We start from the raw sequence: 22560 nt of genomic DNA, 5'->3' as shown, positions 1-22560 counted from the left end.
GGAAGATAAAAGGAAAAAATATACGCAATAAAACGAGAGGAAGTGGATGTTTAGTTGGCCAAATTCACAATCAAAACCATTGACTAGATGTTTTACCACTGAGTTGTTCATCTACATGGACTCGTGCAATCACCGCGATTGATCCAACCACCAACCAGCCAATCTTTACACGCATGCTACTATTAGGCTGCTGGTTTTCATGATGAGAAGTTCGGGCCTCTCAAAGCTTCCTTCATTCGAAGGCCTCTAAAAGCTTCCTTCGAAGTCGATTCCATTGTTCACGGCAGCAGAGAACTGATGATAGATTACCCAGAATGTGATAGAACACCATTGCTCGTCATTTATAATATATATATATAAAAACTTACCTCCACAGCAGCAGCACCACAGTCGTCCAACACCCGACAGCTCTACAATCCAATTCATCTGACAGTCTCCGCTGCCAATCGCGCAACCATCCAACAATAATTGTCCCCTCATATGCTTAGCCATCACTCCATTATCTATTCCGGTGACCATCATTAGCACAGTCGTCATATGCTCCTCGAACCCCACCCGCACATATGCCAGTGCCCGATAGGAATCCCAGGCTATTTCCCCTCCGTTGTACCAGTCACATTGCCTTCACCACAGACCACCACATTCATCTCTGCAACCATCCACCTGTTTTCAGCGTCGGTGTCGTCCTGTTCTCTTATCGCCAACCGTGTTGTCCCATCCAACCATCACGCCTTTCACTAACGTCCGATCCTGCCAATTCCAGAAGTCAAATACTTATTATATAATTTATAAATTATATAATAGTTTATGATATAATTAATACATACATATATTAAAATAAAAAAATCAATAGTGGGAAAAAAAGGGGTCATATTCATAAGAATTACAAGTGGATGCAGTAGAAAAAAAAAAAAGGAAATTTTCATAAAAATTTGAGAAGTTACAAAAGTTCTTTAAAATCTATATATATATATATAGATAAGGGAGAGTTTTTAAAGGTTCAAGTTGATTAAAAAGTCTAAGATATATTATTAAATAACTACAAAAGAGATATATTATTTTTTAAAAAATATAATAATAATTAAAAGTTTTGAAGATTTAATAAGAGAATATATATATATATATATATATCTATATATATATATATATATATATATATATATATATTAAAAGGCTATTTATAAGTTATAAAAAAAGGACAATAAAAAAATAACAAGTACAATGCAAAATAAAGAGGGAAAAACTTGAAAATGGCAGAAGGAAGATTTTTAGAAACCTTACCCAGTTATGCTAAAGTGCTTTTTAAAATTAAGGGAAATCTCGCAAGAAAAGACCTTACTATTTCTATCTCTCCCGCTGAAAGTAAAAATTATATAACCCTAAAGTTGCAAACCAATTGGTGATTCTTGAATTAAATATAATCAAAAAATTAGACTTCTTGGACAAAAAAATACGAAATAACTGATTTATAGTTAAAAATTGGAGAATATACATTTATATTGCAATTCTCTGTTCAATCCCTATGGAAAATTCAAGGTGACATTATTCTGGGTTCGCTACAAAAAGAAAAGAAAATAACGCTAGAAGATCTTATAATGAAGCCGAATTCAGTAATACCAAAAGACATACAAGATATTTCAAAAATAATTTTCCAAGAAGGTAAAAAAGTACTACAAAATATGCAAAGAGAAATTGACAAGATCACCATTGACAAAAATGAAGAAGTTTCTCGACTTAAAGACCATAGTGAAAAATTACTGATGCAAATTAAGAAGCTTAAGAAGGACAAGAAGTCATTAGAAAACAAGGTACAACAACTTATCGAGAAGGAAGCATCAAATGTAGAAATTCAAGTTGACGAAAAGATAACAAATACCGATCCAATCAATAACACAACTCAAGAAGAGGACAAACTAGTTGAAGTAAAGATGTACTTAGAAGTTGCAGTTCCAGCAACAAAAGATTCAAGTGAAGATCCAGAAATTAACCATTCAACTTCCATAGCTAAAGGAAATCAAGTACTTCAAATAAATCAAGAAAACGACACAAACAAGATAAGGGAAAATCAAATCACTAGAATTCCTTATTGACATTTGAATCATGAGAATAGACAACTCAATCAAGCTATGTATTTAGAATAGAAACAACAAACTAATGTTCCGAAGAATACTAATGTCAGTGCAATCCACTCATGTGATAGCAATTAATCACAAGTTTCCAGTCACCGAAAAATTCCACAGAAGATTAATCTAGTATGGTCTGATCCCTTCTTAGTGCAACAGTTTTCTTTGTCACTTAGAGGATCATATCAACTTATATCAACGAAGATGATAGTTTCGAGACAAGAAGACATTCAAAATAGAAAAAGAGATCAAGCCTTTTCATCAACAAGCTTTGAGGACAAAGCTTTTTGAAAAGGAAGGCAATGTTATGAATAAAATATACTAAATGTAAATAATGATGATAATTGTAATAATGATTAGTTAACTAGTAATTAGGTTGAAGAGGCATGTCTAAATGGGACATGACACTCCATGAAATGGCACCTGCCTAGTATATAAGTAGGCCTCTCACTCTCATTTGTATCATCATTATTACTCATACATTTTAATATATATCCTTGTATCTTCAATGGAGATCTACATATTCCAAGTCTTTTGGAGTATTTAACCTTTAGAACGAACTTTGTTCGCATCACATGAAAAGTGTCTTTTCCCCCTTTTTATTCTCTTAATGAAGAGAAAGACCCATCCCTGAGATCGAGGGTTGAGATTAGATCTTACCCTCTTTTGATCAAGGGTGGAGATCTAATCTCACATTGACCCCCTCAAGTCCCCCTTTTCATTAATTGACCCTCCTAGTCACTTTATTAACTTAAAAGTGTACCATGTACATTATAACACAAAGTAACTTTTCTCATAAAGTAACTTTAATAATAAAAAGTAAAATGTACTTTTGTAATCTCATAAAGTAACTAATAAATTGCAAGACTTTAATAAACTCATAATGTCACTTTTTCTCAAGGGGTTCACTTTTCCACTTTTCCTAGGCTAGGCACAAAGCACTAGGAAACACCTCCTTGGAACCATTTCTCAACACTCTCTCCTACTAAGGATGTTGTTTCTCCCCATTCCCATCTTGTCCCTAAAGTAGACATGCTTGCCCCTTGACAAGGACTTTATGAGATGTCTGCAACTTGCTCATCAGTGGTGGTTATGTACTCTAGTTTCATTGCTCCTCTCTTAACATAATCCCAAATGAAGTGGTATTTGATGTCAATATGCTTTGACCTGTCATGAAATATTGGATTCTGCGAGAGTTTAATACAACTCTGATTATCGTAGTAGATCATTGTTGGTCTCAGTTGCTGCCAAATAAGCCATGTTGACCCCTACTGGTCAACTACCCATGCAGTGCACCCCGTTTTTCTTGACAGAAAGAAGCAGCACCTGATCAGCATGTCCGTGCCATCCTGCCATCATCAGCAGTTTGATCTTTTTGATTGTAAACCCAGTCTGCATGTATTAACTGTAAATAATCTTAGCAGACATGAAGTCATGTATGTAATTTGCCTAGGTGGACCTAACTTTCTGATGATAATCTACGTCCCGGAAGGTTTTTTGTCTCACCGATCCACGGATCGGCAGAGTTTTCCTTCAAACCTGACCCCAAAGCCGGGATTGATTTTGTCATTAGAACTTTAGGAGAATCCTAGTGTGTTGATCTGCTAGATTATCGTTGTGTCGCAGAGCTGGGTGTTTTGTGAGGGTCTGTATTAAATGGGTTTGTCCCTTAAGATGTAATTTTGTAAAAGTCATGATGTAATGTGTCCTGAGGGTCGAGAAATGTTTTAAATCCCCTCATGAGTCCTAAGTCCTAGGTCCTAGGTGATGTTTCCGAAGGTTTAGTTCAGTGATCCAGTTTAAAATGAATTAAAAAATCAAGCAAAAACCCTAACTAATGAAATAATAATATTTTAAGTTAATAAATCGACGGATGAGATCAAGAGGTGTCTTGATCCTCATCAACGGTCGAGATCATTTCTACATGGATCACTTGAACTAGCCGTTAGGATCATTTCCTTTATATAGGGTCTTAGGGGGTCATTTCAAGTCATCGGATCTGTGAGTCTGTACTGAAAAAGCTCTCTTGTAATCTGATTTTCTGGTTAATAAAAAGACTTTGGGGTCCAAATCGTGTTGGTGTTGCTCTCTGGAATTGCTGTGAGATCTTTAATTTTCTGCATATTTCAGTTTTCAGCCATTAATCATAGCTTGTTTTTAGAGTAGTGTGAGCACAGGTATCTTGTTCACCTGCTAGGGTTTGAGGGCTGCTAGGGTTTCTGAAATAATGGCAGGTATCTCCATTATTTCCTGAGATCTAGCAGTTTTCTCTCTCTCTTTGCTGATGGTTGCTTGAGATGTGCAGGAAGACATTTTTTGAAGGAAATTTTGTGGGCGTTCGGGGAAGTTCTCGGCTGAACCAGCCAACTCCCGCAAGCACTTTCTGTGCAGAGCCCAGCTGATTGTTCCCTGGGTTAATCTGTTAAAGTTTATTTTCTGTTTTACATTGAGAGATTGTTCTTTCTGTTCACAGTGAAGTTCAAAATTTCTGATATTCTGAAAGTATTTCTGCTCTTATTGTTAAATCTGGCATTTCAGAGGCCGAATCTGTAAATTATTAAGCTTAGGGTTTCATTTTTTTTAAGGGTTTTCAAATTTTTTTTATTCAGTTTTCATTAGGGTTTTGTCTTTTTTTTGAAATTGCAGGACTGCTGTCACTGTTAATGCATTGTCAGGTGAGCAAAATGTGAGTAGATATCGTTTCCGTCGGTGTAGCAGGCCAGTTAAAGAAATAGCAAAGCCGCCATCGAATCACTGCATATCAGCGTTATCGACATATATCTGTACCAGGTAAAATCGATTCACGTTCTGCCTTCGTTTCTCTGCGTGCACTCAGTCTTTTCGGGCCAGGTAAATTTCGAAACAGTCTTCAACATGCTCACGCTCAGAATCTGGTTTCGTTGGGTATATTCATGAGTTTAAGGCATCTGAAAAGTTCTGTGTCCCTTCTTTGCGTCTTCTCTAAATGCGTTGGATTTTTTCTGTTGTTTACTGCTTGAGCCGGTTTCACGATTATTTTTTTTTTAAGACTCATCACCGCAGCCAAATCGTGGATACCATTTCTGGATGTCGTTCTGTTCATACACGCCACCGCAGCATGACCATTTGAAAAACAACGAAGCATTTTTATGTATAGACATCAGGGGAAAGCTCCTGCAAAACGGTTTCCTTGATTCGGCAAATGCTAGATCTTATCTCAGTCAAAAAAAAAAAATTGCCCAGCGTTCAGCGTGGTTGCAGAAGCACAAAATCCGTCCCTCTGTCAATACACCTGCAAATACACAGAGATATCGAATTCCACTGGAAACCTCAAACCCTCGAACGATTATCATTAACCGTCATCCTGCCATCCGGTTGGTATCAAGAAAACCAAAGAAGGGACGTTGCTTAGTTCTCGGCGTAAAATCGGAAACGATTGTGGCAATCGTTCAGCGCTCAAACGAATAGTGGGTTTTTCAACGTGGGTGCCAAATCAGAACACGCTCCGCCATCAGCTTCAAGCCCACTCGTTCTCACGCAGGAGCGGCAACAGGTAAAAATTTCGCGTTTCAGGTGATTTCCCTTCTGTCCATCGCTGCCATTGAAGATCTCGTCCTACGCATTTTCCTTTACGCTGTCGAAACGTAGTGCTATATCAAATTTGACAATACGCATGGTGAATGGTGTTACACATTTGCGTAAATGTTTGGGCGTAAGCGTAGGTTAGTTTTTTTGTCGTATATTCATTTTAGTTCCTTTTGATTTAGTTTTGAATATAAGCCACGATCTAAATTTTAAATTCCAGTCTTAAGTTTATGATATGTATGTATTTTTGTATAGTTAGATTTTGTTAGATTTTAAATCGTAGTTCTTGTTTAGTTTTTTTATAATTTAGTTTCTTTTAGATTAGATTTTTTATTTATGAAAAAGAAATAGCAATAAAAAAAAAAAAAAGGTATTTCCTTAGATTTTAGACTTAGTTTTATTTTTTTTATATAGTTTAGCTTTAAAATTAATTTAGTTTTAAATTTTAAATCTTTTAGATTTTTTTTAAATTATCATTTTTTATTGAAAAATTAAAAAAAAAAAAAAAAAGATTTAGCTGATGATAGATGGTTGCTGTTCATGGTCCATGTTTCTATATCATTTAAAAAGTAATCATTTAAACATTAACTCCACAAGGCACTGGTCTGCTAAATTAACCAAATCATCGCGTGCTTTTTTACATCGTGTCTCGTGTCTCCCAACCAACTGGTCGACAGTTGGTCACATCATCTCACAGGGTCTACCCCCCTTAGCCGCGGGAGACAGGCTTAAACGGAGGGATCGGGGATCAGAGTGACAGCCCCCGGTCCGAGCGTTGTCGTGCCAATCTGCGCGACAACAAGCCATATAACATCTTTCGAAGCCAAATGGCCTCACAACTAGCCTAACTAGCTACCATATACTCCGCCTTTGAGAACTCAATGCCATTGATATCTATCTCCTGTTGGACCACGACACTACTGTCAAACCCAACATGAAACAACATTATGATGTAGTCTTCATGTCACTAGCATTGCTTGCCCAATCTGAGTCTGTGTAACCAGTCAACCTAGCTCCATCCCCTTGGAATTTGGGTATAGTCTAATCCATAATCCACTATGCCTTGTAGGTATCGCAAAACTTGTTTCGCATTCACCCAATGCACCCTCCTACACTCCACCATGAACTTCATGGAAATACTCATAGGGGGGGTGAACCAGTATTTCTCTATTCCTTACAATTTAGTATCAAAGGCATTAACCAATAACATCACATCAAAGGAACACAATATATATATATTACAAGGGAAGCTACAATTTCCCTATTTACCAATTACAACTAGAGGGGCTACAACCCCAAGATTTACCAGCTCCTAGTGGAAGGAGGCGACAACCTCCTGAAGTAAGCTACAACTTCCTTCCCTACCACCACCCTTTATAATAAAAAATAAATCAAAGCTCTTGGGCTCCCAAACCAGGGACAATGACCTAAATACAACAAGATAAAACCATTGTTATCTCTGCCTGAACATATTCAACATCCAGAATTGCTCCAATAAGTTTTCCACAGTAATTTTGTCCTCTAATGCAACAAATTAAATCTAGTTCATACCCCCAAACAGTTGCTCCAAGAATGATTTCAAGGCCTGCTCAAGAATGCCTTCAATGCCTACTTAAGAATGATTCCAAGAATGACTTCAAGATACACTTCATATTTCTTGAAGGCAACTTTCCAAACTTCCACAAGGATGTAGTCAAAGTCTGCTTCGGAACCACCTCAAAAGTCTGCAACAAATCACACATCAAAGTTTGCTTCAGATCATCAAAGGTCTGCCACAACTTTTTGTTGTCAAGGTCTAAATTGACTGCTTGGACATGCCTCATTCAATAGTTAGGACAGCCCTAACTTACATCTCAAATATCCTCAACTCAACTCCTCAATCTGCTTTAGGAAATCTAGATCAGCCTCATCATCAAATTCGGACCCTAACTTCCAACTGTCAAAGATTCGAATCTGTCCACAGTTCACGTCTGGCTCAACAACCTCAAATTCGGACTTGCATGCTGGCCAGGATAGACTTCAAACAGACCTCAAGAATGCCAATAGGCAAGCCTCAAAACAATGCAAATAGACCTCAGGAGCAGGTGTAAATTTAACCTCCTAATGGGTCTCAGGAGGGCCTAAAATAGTGCGAATACAACTTCAGAAGAACTGCCTCAGAGGGTTGCCCTAGGACAGGGCCAAATATGCCTCAAACAGCTTGAATTAGGCCTTAGAATCTTGCCCAAAAAGGGTCAAGGTTGCTACAGAACAGCCGTTAGAAGAAGGTTGAATTTAGTCCTCAGAACCAGTGAAGTGTGCATAGAAAACCATCACAAAATATATATATATGAAGGATAAAAGAAACTTTCTTGAATTCTGGCCTCCTTCACAGATATTCAACGAAGCTCAAGCCACAGATTTCTTCCTTGGATTGCGCCAGACTACTACTCTTTTTACCTCAGATTGGTCGAATTACTTGCCTCCATTTGACCACAGCTAGGGCTATATACATCTGTGTTTTGGAGGAGCCCTTAACTAGGGTAGACTTGAGCAAAATAATGATATTCTTTATGAAAAGACATGACTGTATTGAAACTGACTTGATGTAAATGAACCAACTTGTTTTAGAGGAGGTGTAGGACACTTAAAAAATCAAATTTTGCCTTTCATATAATCTCCTTTCAAGGTTGATGAGTTTGGGCTAATTCAAGTCACATATTTGACCTTATTTTAGGGGCTACAATGAAGTGATAAGGTCATAAGCTTTTGGGGCAAATGTGCTAAACCCATCTTTCAGACATCAAACTTCAAAAAATAATATCTCTCCAACCAATAGGACCCACAAGGCATGCCACCTACCAAACGAAATGGCTTAACAAGGTCTACCAATCTAGAGTATCCTTGCATCCAAATTCATTGCATGCAAATCATCAAACAAATATTGGTCCATTCACCCTTTGACATCAATGACAAATTCTTCCAACAACACTGACTCAATGTATTGACTGTGAAACAAATATCTAGTCTAGTATTGACCAAATAAGTCAATGAACCAATCAACCAACGATATAAAGTGCGATCTACCAACTCAGAATCAGAAGCATGTAGCTTCTTCTAGATGCTAATCATAGGCATGGCCATGGGCCTACAGTCCTCTAAACGAAATCTCCTCAATATGTCCACCGCATACTTTCCCTATCCAAGAAAATATGCCCAACCTCCTGCCAAACCTCCAATCCTAGAAAATAGTGCATTAGTCCTATTGTTGAAAATGATAGCGAGAAAGGGTTCCTTGATTTGTGCCTTGATCAAAGGGACCTCAACGAGTTCTTCCTTAGCATGCTCAAGTTCCTATAAGTTAGGAATCAATTCCTATAAGTTAAGAACCAATTCCTATAAGTTAGGTCGAATTCCTATGATTTAGGATGAATCATTACAAATTAGGAGGAGTTATGAAGTAGTTAACTAATGTGCAAAAGTCAAAGGTTGAGTTCATTGTCTTCTAGTGTGAGTTAACTTGGAAAAAGACGAGTGACAAGTATCTAATTCTAGATCGAGACTTGGGACGAGTTGCATGAGCCACTTCAACTCAATTGATAACTCAATCACCAATTTAATTCCTAAAATATTGACTTGCCAATTTTAGCCATTTGAATTGCTTAAAAGGAAGAGTTATCATTCTTCCTGAGCACAAGTATCGTGCGTGAGCTTGTAACAATGACAAGAAAAAGAGGAGCTTGTGCAAGTATTGAATAAGGAAGAATTGCATTTGGAATGAGCTAGGAAATAGGGGCTAATTCCTAAGAAATAGGATCATCCCATGCGCTAGGAAATAGGGGCTTATTTCCTAGGATTTGTGCAAAGATTTCAGAGCTTAGTTCAAGCAGGAAGATCATTGTATTCTTTATTGAAACAATATTTTATTGTAAGAAGTCTATTGCTCATTCTTCTTCAATAAGATTCTCAATCAAGCAGAGGGTTTTCCCAATTGGGTTCCCTAGAAAAATTGTGTTGTTGGATTGCATGATTGTGTATTTATTTTTGTTCCTATTCTACCGCAAAATAAGTAGAGAAATTATGTGTCTATATGAAAAGAAATTAGTTTTCAGATTGTTCATATTAGGAGTTGCATATTTTCGTGGATTTTCTACATGGTCTCAGAGCTATAGAACAGAATAAAGACCAGCACATCCAAGCAGCAAAAACATCAAAAGAAGATACCTCTGACGCAGCCGCAGATCAAGAGGAGAGATATTGGACTATTCTGGGTCCAATAACCTTGTGACAGCAAGTCGAGTTTATGGAGTTACAACCAGCATAGAGGAGACATCTTTTGAGGCAGTTCTATGCCAAATTAGAGGGCTAAATCCTCAAGAACAGGTCCATATACTTTGTGTCTTTGGGATGACATTTGCACTGTTGTAGGTTTCCTTTTGGGAGGTCAAAAGGCTAGGACAGTGCGTGGAAAAGTGTCCTAAAGGCCAGCGAAGAAGATGAGTTGTAGAGGAAGGGCAGCCGCATGTTTTGGGCAGAGAGCTTCTCTAGAAACAGGTCAGAATATTTGCTTTGTATGCTTTAGTGCAGTACATTCCTATAGGTGGTCTCTTTGAGTACCAAAAAGGCCAAACAGTGAACTGTACAAAGGCAAGGACAGCTAATAAAGGAGGACTGTTGCTGAAGGCCGAGTTTGTGGGGCTGTATGTTATGTAAAAAATTAGTTGGTATTTAATTTTAGATTTATTATTTAATTTTAGGTTAATTAGACGAAAGGGCACGATCATAAGATCATGCCCTTTCCTCAAAGGGTGCCCATGGTGATATATAAGCCAAGAACCCCCACTGTAAACAATCATCATCTGTCAATTAGTAATTAATAAATATTTTATATATATATATATATATATTTCTCTGCGCATCTAGAAGTTTTCACTTCATTGGTATCGGAGCGGTCGAATCCTCTCACCTGTGCTGGTTTCACGCATCCACCCACTGCTGTCACTGTACGTATCACTATTCTGTCCACTGCTATCACTGTACTTACCTTCCGCTGCCATACTCACTACCGACACCCTGTCTGATGCTTTCCGCCGTTCCTTGACTCGTTGTCCACCGATTTCGACCACTGTTGAAACTGTCACACGTCCTCCTTCCATCCCGCTGCTACCCGCAGATTACCCGATGACCACACGCTGCATCGGTGGCCTGTAGTATTGTGCACCTCTTGCATCCATCAGTGGCTTGTAGTCCAGAGGGCCTTTGTAGTCCAGAGGGCCTCTTCCACCCACGGGAGGTCTGTAGTCTTGTGAGCCTCTTGCATCCACGGGAGGTCTATAATCTTGAGCATATGCGGTCCAGCCGCACACCACGTCCACCTCCCTGTTCTTGCATTTCCTTATCAGCTCCACACAAATCCGCAGTCATCGTTAAAACGGCGGTGATATTCGCTAATTTTTTTTTGAACCGTCAAAAGTTTCCATCAGTCAACGTGACTGTTCCGGATAGTTATATATAATATATATTTATATCATTAATTTATATATATATAAGTTATATATATTACATAACTTAATCTAATTATAATTTATATATATATAACGTGAATTTAATTAATTAATTTTTTAATCAAATAAATAAATAAAAAGTAAAAATAAATAAAAATAAAAAATAAAATAAATAAAAATAAAAATTAAATTTTAAGCTGGCAGATAAATACATGCCCCCACAAACTCGCTCAATGTCGACAATGACAATGGCGGATTTCCAAAAAAAATTGGTTGACGCGGAGCATAAGATAAATAACAACAACGATGAGGTCAATAAAAGATTAGATGATTTCCAGATCAAGCTTAAGGGGCAGGCTGACGATATCAAAAGTCTTCAGGATACGACAAATCGAATAGAAATAAAGATGGAAAATCACCGTGTCCAAACAGAAGTAGATCTCAAAGAGACCTTAACATTGCTGAAACTTCTGTGTAAAAAGATGAATTATACAACCGCACAACTACTACAAGAAGATGAAGAAAATCAAGAGCACAACTCATCAAATTCAACGAAATCAACAGACTCTCATGAAAAAGCTGAATCCCCAAAAAAATCAGCGACACCCCACCAAGAAATGAGTAATGCGACTCTTACAAACAAGCAACTCTGGGATACCTTTACCAATCAACACCCCTTTTTCGCTCAACCATTAGCGACATACCAGCGAAGGGCAAAAGTCGAGATGCCTAAATTCGATGGAAACGAAAAAAACAATGTTGCATGGATAAATAAAGCAGAAGAATACTTTGAGATATATGACATCAATGATGATGACGAAAAGCTCAGGCACGCATCCATGAAAATGGAAGGGGAAGCATATAATTGGTATATGTGGTGGAAAAAGACAACACACGTCATTAGTTGGAGAAAATTTAAGGATGCATTCTTTAAAAGATTCCAAGGTGTAAAGGAAGAAGAGTTCTTTTCAAAACTCATCAAATTACGACAAAAAGGAAGTGTGGACGAATACACTCAAGAATGGGAGACCTTAGTAACACAAGTACCTGGGTTATCAGAATCTCGTCTAATTCAATCATACGTCTCGGGACTCAAAACCCATTTACAAGTAGAACTTGAGATGCATGACATTACATCAATAGAAGTAGCAAGACGAAAAGCAAAAACAGCCGAAAAGAAATTCGAACAAATATTTTGGTCAAAATCGGAAAAAACATATTCAAGACAAAGAGTACCCCAGTATGTGGACTCAAACAATACAAGATATGTTCCACCACATCGTCGTGAAGATGAAAAATCTAATGTGGAAACACAAAGGATAAAAGAGGGTAAATGCAAACATTGTGGTGAGAAGTGGGACCCCAAACATAGATGTGCTAAAGGAAAAGAACCAAAGAACCTATATAATTGTGAAGCAACCAAGGATTCAAACAGTGAAGATTCTCACATAGAAGAAACAGAAGATGCCCCAGAATTCTCACCAGGATTAGATGACAAGTATTTCGCAAGTGTCATTATCAGCTATGACAGGTATATCACAACCTCAAACCTTAAAGTTAAAAGGACACATAAAGAAGAACAACGTAGTGGTTCTCATGGACTCTGGTAGCACACACAATTTTTTAGATGCAACCGTGGCAAAGAGACTCGATATTTTTTCATTTCCCTTACCAAACATGAAAGTGATGGTAGCTAATGGTAAGAAGATTGAAAAGGTGGGGAAATGCCATAAGGTCAAATTGCAGATTCAAGACTTTAATTTAGAGTCTCCGTTCTTCACAGTACCAATAGGAGGAGTAGATGTATCCTTAGGTATCCAAAGGCTACGAACCTTGGGTCCTTATGCCGCCAACCATCAAGTACAATTTATAAAATTCAAATGGGGAGGTCATAAGTACAAATTACACGGATTCCAAGCACCAGAGAATCAAATTGTATCATCATCTCAGATGATGAAGATGAGTCGAACAGGAGCACATGCTTATGTAGTACAATGCCACCAATTAGAAATGTTATCTGCAAATATGACCAATGAAGAGTCACCAGAGATACAAGATCTAATTCAGAAGCATGAAAAAGTATTTCAAGACCTACCTATGAAAATGCCACCTAATAGGGAAATTGAGCATACAATAGAAGTCAAGGCAGGGTCAGATCCCATCAACATCAAGCCATACCGATATCCACATCACCAAAAAACGGAAATTGAGAGATTAATCAAAGACCTTTTAAAGTGTGGGACCTTGATCATCTTGGAATATCTGATCAAGTGGAAGGACTTACCCGAAGAAGACGCTTCTTGGGAGAATGAATCATTTTGTCAACAACATCCATCGTTACGTATGCTTTGAGGACAAAGCATTCTTTCGAGAGGAAGGCAATGTTATGTAAAAAATTAGTTAGTATTTAATTTTAGGTTTATTATTTAATTTTAGGTTAATTAGACGAAAGGGCACAATCATAAGATCATGCCCTTTCCCCAAAGGGTGCCCATGGCGATATATAAGCCAGGAACCCCCACTGTAAACAATCATCATCTGTCAATTAATAATTAATAAATATTTATATATATTTCTCTGCGCATCTAGAAGTTTTCACTTCACTGTAACTATAGTTACAGTCAAACCCTAACAAAGGGCCAAGAATTGCAGAGAAGGGCACATAAGCCGAGGTCAAAAGGAGCAGCAGTGTTAATTTTCTATTGTTCTATGCCTAGTACAATCACTTAGCCCAATTCTTTCTTCAATTAACAATCACTTTTAAACAAATTTAATCTCTTCAAAGAGGACTTGGGGGAGAAAGTCACTGAGATTGTTAGCCTAACCAAGCCCCTTGTGAAAGTCTTGAGAATCATGGATGGAGACAATCCTCCAATGGGCTACATTCATGAGGGTTGGATAGGGCAAAAGAGGCCATCAAGGTTTTTTATAGGGGGGATTCATCTAAATATCTCCCTATATGAGAAATTATTGATTCTAGATGGGACAAGCAACTACATTCGCCATTGCATGCAGCACGAGCATATCTAAATCTAAGCATATTCTATAATGAGGAGTATAATATTCAAAAAGAACCCGAAGTGATGAGAGGTGTCATGATATGCATTCAGAGAATGTTCCCGAGCCAAGAAATTCAAGACAAAATCAGTGTGCAACGACACATGTACAAGGAAGCATCTGGCATGTTTGGATTTAGCTCAACCATATGGCTCAAGGACAAGAAAATGGCATGTAAGATTCAATTTTTAAATTCTGTAAATTCTTTAAGTTTTGCATCGCAATTTGCAACACTCTAAATTATTTTTTTGTTTTTTACAGCTAATTGGTGGAAAGATTGTGGCACTGAGGCACCAAAATTGCAAGAATTTGCAATCAGAGTTCTAAGCCAGCCTTGCAGCGCTTCAAGATGTGAGCGCAATTGGTCAATGTTTGAGCACATCCATAGCAAAAAGCGTAACAGGTTGGAGCATGAGCAGTTGCAGAAGCTGGTCTACATCTGTTACAACCTTTGGTTGCTCACTAAACAAATGCACCCAAAGGATTTAGATCCAATTGTAATGGATGACATTGATATGGAGTCTGAATGGGTTGTGGAGGAGTTGCCTATTGATGATTTGAGTTGCCTTGATGACGAGACTTAAGATCCCTCTGGTCTGCCATTTTCTCAAATGGAAACTCGAAACACACCTACCTCATAGTTGTTGTTTGAGCCCACTGATGTTGGCACTAGCCCCTCAAGCGCTTATTGTAGGTGTCCTCGTGTTGATGCATGAGACATGACATTGCACAGAGAAACATTGTCTATTTTTTGTTTTCTAATTATGTTATGATTCATGGAGAACTTGCAAGTTGCTACCATATGTGATTTTGTTTATGAAATCATTTTTCAGTTTGCTTTTAAAAATTTTGAATACAAATCTCAATTGTGTTATGTTATATGATCATATTTTATGAGATGATGTTATGAATTCTTGTGTAAACGATGGTTTTATAGCTTGTATGTGTTGGAAATGCCATTAATTTATCTTTCATGCAAAAAAAGAGGTATTTTTTAGTTTTTTTCTATTTGCCAAGTCTTTCCCAAGTCTGTTCCTAAGCTTTCCAGAGTCGGCGAGTGATATGCCAGCAAAGTATTTGTCTAGCACGAGTCATGCAACATTGTTTTTAATTACCTGAGCTTTTACAGAATTGGTCAGCATAAGTGCCATGCTTAAAGCCATATAGTATAGCCTATTATGCTTAGAAGCTTGAAGCAAATAGAAATGTTTGTGGTGAAATCTAAATTTAAAAAAAAAATTACTCTCTCTCTCTCTCTCTCTCTCTCTCTCTCTCTCTATATATATATATATATATATCCCCTCATCCCCATATTTAGCCATCCCAAAAATCAGTGCAGCATAGCATTAATATAATGTAATGTATGTTCATTTCAAAAATGTCAAGAAGATGAACATATGGAGGAAGGAAAATAATATAGATCAAAAATTGCTCTTAAAATTTCACCTCCCTTTAATTACAGCCCCACTCCAAAATGTCAAAATCAAGCCACATTTTGAGTCAATTCAGAGTGATCAATATAATCAAATATGTGAACAAAGAAAAGGATAACATGAGTACAAACTTGAACCATTTCACAAGATGAGAAATAGAAAGAACAGAATTCAACTTCAACAGGCTCAACTATTCTGGGAGCAAACCATAAACCAGCTTACAAAGTAGGCTAAGCAAATGACACATTAACCTCACACCCAACAATTTTCGAAGGAATCATCAGACCTGTGGGTAATGTCCCAGGTGAAGACTTTTGCTGTAATTCCCGAGCGAATTTCTCTTCTCCCTTGGCTTTCCTCTCTGCTTCTGCAGCTGTCCTTTTTTCCACTTCTAAAACTGCTCTTCTTTCTGCTTCTGCAGCTTCTTTTTTCTCTAATTCTTCAGCTTCCTTTTTTTCTGCTTCTGCAGCAGCCTTTTTCTCTGCTTCTGCAGCTGCTTTACGTGCTTCAGCAGCAGCTTTCATTTCTGCCTTCAGTTTAGCCTGCATAGGTCAAACATATGCATCATTTCAAAATTGGATAACTTTAAATTCCCTATTACAAAGTTACAAACAAAATCTTCCATGTTAGACATGTAGTGAAACCCACTTTCCCAAGTCCAGCAGTAATACCATCTCAACAGAAATTTTAGAAAATGTGACAAGCAGGAAAGTTAGTTTGATTCTATTAAGAAATATATGATACAAGATGTTAGAGTGTCACTGGCAAGATGGCTGGCCAGGAGTTGACATTCATGTGTATGGTATCCTTCTATTGATGAGAATAGCTCGGGCAGGTACTTCCACACAAGCCTAAGTGTCTACGAGTGTCAAAATCACCCAATTGACCCTTAACCTTAGCAATTACTTAAATTGTATTAAAGTAATTAACTTTTATAAGATAAAGTGAGTTAATCTAATGAAATGTGTTAGTTTATTAGATGAATCTCAACCATTGATCTCAAATGATGTTGAGATCTAATCTCAACTGGGAACCACTTTGGAGACTAGGGTTGTGGACTCAGTCAATAACTCCAACTTATAAAAGAAGGAAGGCTAGGCTAAGGGAGAAAGCATACAAACGCATCTTGAGCGCAAGACACAGTGAGAATGAGCTCTTAGTAATTGGGTGGAGAAGGACTTCCATATAAGCATGCAGGGTCGAAGAAGCTGCAAGGGGTAGCAAGGGAGATCCAGATCAGCCAAACAAGATTAAAGCACAGATATAGGGTTTGAGCAGCTGGATCAGTTCCAAGTTTATTGTTGTATATATTTTCCTTGGTGGGCCATTATCCCAGGAAGGAAGCCCTTGTAAGTTCTGCATTTAATGAATGAAGGACTGATGTGAAGAGCAGAAATCTTTGTGTGCATGTGATTGTGAGATCGGTACTTTAATTTTGCTTCTGCTGTTATAATTGGTAAAATCCCAGTTGTGTCTTTTATTCAGTAGATCTACGTAATAATAAATTGTTACAGCATGGAAATCTGCTAGGTAGTAAATGGCTAGGAAAGAATGAATGAATTTATGAAATGTTTATAAGGAGGGCTCCATTAATATTCATACAAGGGTGCCTCTTCTGAAAGGTTGTGACTTTAATTAATTAATGTCTTTTCATAATCATGTAGTTATTACTGTCTTTTATTATTATATTGTTATTATTTTCTTTGATTATTACATAGCTTATCTTTATTATTATTTTGTAAATAACATTGCCTAGCCCTTTAAAGAATGCTTTATCCTCAAAGCATTCCCAAATGAGTTTTGTGTTTCATTGTGGTGTTTCGTCTTGATTCTAGGTTTGTTTGAGATTATTTGTGTTGCTTCTTCGCCACAGAAACGAGGGATTTGCAAGTTCTCTTTAAAGAAGATTTTGATTTGCGGAGTCAAATAACTTGCAATTCCTTCTGTTGTAGTTTTTCTATCTCTTGTCACACAATTTCTTTCAAAAGATATGGAAGCCTCCTAGAGACAGCCTCTGGGTTGATAAGAGCCCAGTGCTTAGGGCATCCGAGAGGAGTTCTTTTGAAGATTATCTAAAGGCTTTCTGCTGCACTCCATATGTCACGTAATTGGTTCAATAGCCCTTCGCCAAGGTAAACTCAAGCAAACACATAGATCAAAATAAACATTGGTAGATATGGCTAATCTCAAAGAGAAATGCATTGTTTTGGGTGGCCAACACACAACAATACATAGTTTAACATTGTTATTGTAGTATAGATGAACAGGAGGAAAGAAAGGAGGGAAATCGATGCAAAGGGTTGGACATAACATAGAATCCTAAGCAACAATCTCCAACAGAAATATGGAAGAGTGAGGAGGTGAAAATGCAGAAAAAGTGGAGCGTGAATTAAGGTCTCAAGCTCTATGCCTCATGAATACATTTGTCACCAATTAGCATAAGTAAATCTGTGCTTACATACAAGTACTGTAGGCTATCAAATAACACAAGTAAATCCGTGATTACACAGGTACTGCAAGCTATCAAATAACACAAGTAAATATGTGTTTACACAGGTACTTCTCACTACTTAGCAGCATACATACAACCATGAGAGAGTGAAACCGGCAGCTTCATAACACAATTTCAAAAGAGGAAAGACATACATGAAATGATATACAAAGGGGAAAACATATTGCGCATTGCTCCAATTGGAATCAACCAAACTGCTTCATTAATCTTTGAAGATGGAATCCAAATCACCGGTCCATTACATTTAACAATTGTATATGCCCGAGCACCTTATGAACAAGCGAATTGAACCAAACTGGAACTACTCTCTACAAACAGAGCTCAGAACTTGCAAACCAAGAATTTGGGCCTCTAGAATGCAGAAATTAGGAACCATTCTTAAGTGTTTCTTCCCTTTATTTATAAGGAGAGGGACTACAAAATATCTAAGATGAGCTCCAGCTGTCTAATCGATTAGTTGTCTCGGCGTGCAAAGGTTCTTCTGCCCAAAATGATTACAATCAGATTTGATTTCGTTCTTGAAAATGCAAAAATTATAGAATAATAGACATAAAGAAAATTGAATGATGGTTGAGGAAAATATCTCCCTGCCATTCCTATGATGGCCTCTGATCAGGCCACGTCTTTGCCATGATGTTCCTCTTTAGTTGCTCAGTTGGTTCACCTATCGCTTTTGCCTTAACTGCTTGAATTCCCCACTCTCTGGAGCTGGGAGCGATCAACTGTCGGTTGCTTGTCACAAAGCAGAAACGGAGGAAGACCTAGTAGTCTTTCATTGCCTAACTATGTGGAGCTCCATGCTGAGAAATTAATTCTCAGGTGACCTGCACACTGCTTCCTAAGTCCCATACCTCCATTTACTCACTGATGACGTGCATCAAAGCACAGAGATGGCTTGTATCACCTCAAGGCAGACCCAACACTCTTTCATGCGGATCATGGTCCTTATTGCCTTGACCCAGCAATCTTTGGCAGTCGACATTACTCCTGAGACCAACTCCTTTGTTCCCGCATTCAATGTTGCAGTTGTCGACCCATACGCCTTTAACTCTTTGTAATCGGAGAAATTCCATATCGCAATTTTCACCATGGTACAGTGTTCTAATCTTCCGATTGGCAAGATCCAATATGACGAGCTTCTTCCGCTTAGCCCTTCCCGCATTTCTCACCATAGCACCGAGGGTCATGACCTATCACTTAGCGTTGAGTTGCTAGAGCATTTTTGTTCCTGTCGGGGCTATTTTTCCTTCTTTAAGTGCTCAGCACCCTTGGTTCTTTGAGTCTTTGCGACCGTGGTGCCAGCCCAATATCAGAAACCCCTTATCAGAACGTTTTCAAGTATCAAGTGTTACAAAGTGCCGACATCCTCAACCTCCAGTACATCGATCTCCGATATGATGTCATCGCTCCACGTGGCACCTCATGAGTGGTGACACGTGTCACCCATATTTGTCCCCTTAGGCCCCCTCAAAACGCCAAAACAACCTGCCACATGTCCTTCCGTACTGCCACGTCATACTGATGTCAGAAGCCATTGTAGCTTATAGGGACCAATCATATGCCACCACGTGTCTGTTGAAATTTCTAAGTATTACCCATTAGAAATTTTATCTGTATTCTCTGGTTTATTTCACCTACTTGTTTAATTACTAACAAGCTATTTAACCATATAAATACTAAAATAAACACAATACAGTCTCAACCATCTACAGATCAGCAACTGAAAGAAATGAACAAACACACAAAGGACACCGTTATTTTTGGACAATCGTCCCTGGAAAAACCCAACTTGGGAAAACCGGTGCAACAGTTCTGAGGGTTTTATTATTATGTAGCTTTTCTTGAGTACATTGGGTGCCAAACTGGCTCACTCGACAAAGATAAATAATCTGGCAGTAATATCTCTCTTTGGAAGCTCAACAAACGTGAACATCCCATGTCTACATACAACAAGGAAATGCTCGCCATTATGCACGCATTAGCCAAGTGGAAACAATATCTTTTGGTAAGTAAATTCTCAATACTATTGAATCATAATAGTGTTCAGCACCTCCTCTAGCAAAAAACACTCTCTACATAACAACAAAGATGGATCGAAAAAATTGTTGCCTTTGAAATGGATATATTACATAAGAAAGGAAAAGCCAACGTAGTTGCAGATGCTTTGTCCAGGAAAGATGAAGAATCATCATTACTTGCAATTTCAGTTGTTTTCTCAGAATGGCTTAATGAAATTCAAAGTGAGTATGCAAAAGATCCAGAAACAAGTGTTATAATCAATAACCCTCCTCAAAATTCAAAATTTGAATGGAAAAACGATATTTTGTGGTACAAGGGGAGAATATACCTAAGTCCAAATTCTAAATTTAATGCCAACGTTCTCAAAGAGTCCCATGACTCACTGTCAGCTGGACATGTAGGTTTCTTTAAAACCTACTATAATGCACACCAATCATTTTTCTAGAAGGGAATGAATAATGATATTTAAAAATATATGGCAGAATGCGATAAATGCCAGAGAAATAAAAATGAGAACATTATGACACCTAGATTTCTCCACCCCTTAAACATTCCAAATCAGAAGTGGGAGGAAATATAAATGGACTTTATCGAAGGGTCACCTGTGTCTAATGGTAAGGACAAAATTCTCGTAGTAGTTGACAGACTCACCAAGTATGCACACTTCATTGGAATGAGGAAATCAGACTCTGCAAAACAAATCACCGAGATATTTTGCAAGAATGTCTACAATTTACATGGGTTTCCCAAGGTCATTGTTAGCGATAGAGACGCCATATTCAAAGGCAAATTCTGGAAGGAATTTTTCAATCATATAGGAACCTACCTCAACATGAGTTCATCTTACCATCCTCAAACATATGGCCAAACAGAAGTTCTGCAACTCAATCTGTACCTCCTTTTTCATTGTCGGTTTCCTTTTTCTCTCCCTCACATGCACATTCTCGCTGGCACATTGTGATTTATCCTCACCTATTACCACCCCCACAAATTCATTCTCTTGCTTCTCAGGTGATGATTCCTCTGTTCGAAAACATAACTAGTTATAGTCTTCATAATTGTAATTACACTCATGTCATTATGTATATCTTATGTAACAAGCAAAAGAAGAAAGAAAAATTATTATTTTCAAGCATGGGTTTCATGCTCTATTTTGATGGTCTTCTAGGTAAAACATGTTCTTCATGCTTCTAGGGTTTTTCATGTCATAAGATTTATTGTCATGAGTCGAGAGATTCAATGTCATTTGTACAAGACCCTATTGGGAAATATGTAACTTGTAAAAGAATTTATTTTGAGTCTAGAAAGTAAGAATTAGCCTCCTAGCACAAGTCATCCCTTCTAGTGATAAGTCGGCCTAAAGAAAGATATTCGACCTCATGGAAAGCCTATAAATAGAAGCAGCTTCGACCTCATTAGTAACCAATTCAATCTCTCAAGCAAGAAGTTCGATCCGCAATAGAAACAAGAAGAAATCTAAAGCAAAGAAGCAAGAAGACAAGGAGGAACCCCTAGCGAAGGAAAGAGGCTAAACTTTGGAATTTTCTACTCACATGTACGAAGTGAATTAGGGTTTTTGTGTTGCTGCAGGGGCCAAAGAGTTGCAGATCCCAGTTGCAAAGTTGAGAGTTGGATTAGGGCTAGTTTGAAGGACATTGACTCTTGTTGACTTTGGAAGACTTTTGCTTATTACAAGGACTTTGTTGGAGGGGTGACTTAGTGCTTGGAGGGTTGACTTGGTGCTTGGTCTTAAGGTTTGGATCTTGGTTTTCTCATTTGAAGCAAATTCTATAAGAAGAGAAGAGATTCTTTCAAGGTTTTCCCCTTGGAGGGGTTTTGCTTTGGGTTGGAACCTACTTCTTATGTCCATTGTCTTTATTGTTTTTGCTCTTGATACTTGTTTGATAAAAATATCTAATAAAGAAACATAAGAAGACAACTAAAAGTTCAAAAGAAATTATTAAGGTTAAGGAGAAAAAGTTTTAATGGCTTCCCTACTGCATTCTCCAAAATCTTCTTCATATAATCTTCATCCCCACTCAAAAGGTTGTTTCCATAAACCCTCTAATTTGGGTTTAGGGCAAATTCAAATCACCTTCCCTGATATTAAGGGTCAAGTTAGAAAATCCAACATTACCAAAGCCAAAGAGCATGTCAAGGTTGATATGGCCGCTGGTAGACAATCCTTTATTCAAGAGGCCCCTAGAGCAATTGTTACTCGTTGGATGTGCCATTGTGAAAATTATATCTTACAATTGTTGGGGCGTGGCGAGTCTCCCCAAACAACTCGTTCTTAAACAAATTATCAAGATAGACTCCCTCGAGGTTATTTTCCTTCAAGAGACCCTAGGAGATGGTGTAGTTGTTGT

At 37.8% G+C, this 22560-nt stretch overlaps 1 protein-coding gene across 4 annotated transcripts in view; it reads right to left on the bottom strand.

Annotated features, from left to right (window-relative positions):
* LOC149172872 (mRNA export factor GLE1-like) overlaps positions 1 to 22560 on the bottom strand; it is a 404516-nt gene that overhangs the window by 227077 nt on the left and 154879 nt on the right. For all 4 annotated transcript variants that reach the window (XM_089424451.1, XM_089424450.1, XM_089424449.1 and 1 more), the window contains one exon: positions 15947 to 16202. In XM_089424451.1, the coding sequence (XP_089280577.1) occupies positions 15947 to 16202 (256 nt within the window). The remainder of the gene's footprint in view (positions 1 to 15946; positions 16203 to 22560) is intronic.

This window comes from Pinus tabuliformis, chromosome 4_2 (genome assembly GCF_031772625.1).
Source record: "Pinus tabuliformis cultivar Carrire ecotype Pingquan chromosome 4_2, CPIR1, whole genome shotgun sequence".
NCBI classification, from domain to species: Eukaryota; Viridiplantae; Streptophyta; class Pinopsida; order Pinales; family Pinaceae; genus Pinus; species Pinus tabuliformis.
Note: the sequence above shows the minus strand (reverse complement) of the source record. Positions and strands in the feature narration are given on the sequence as shown.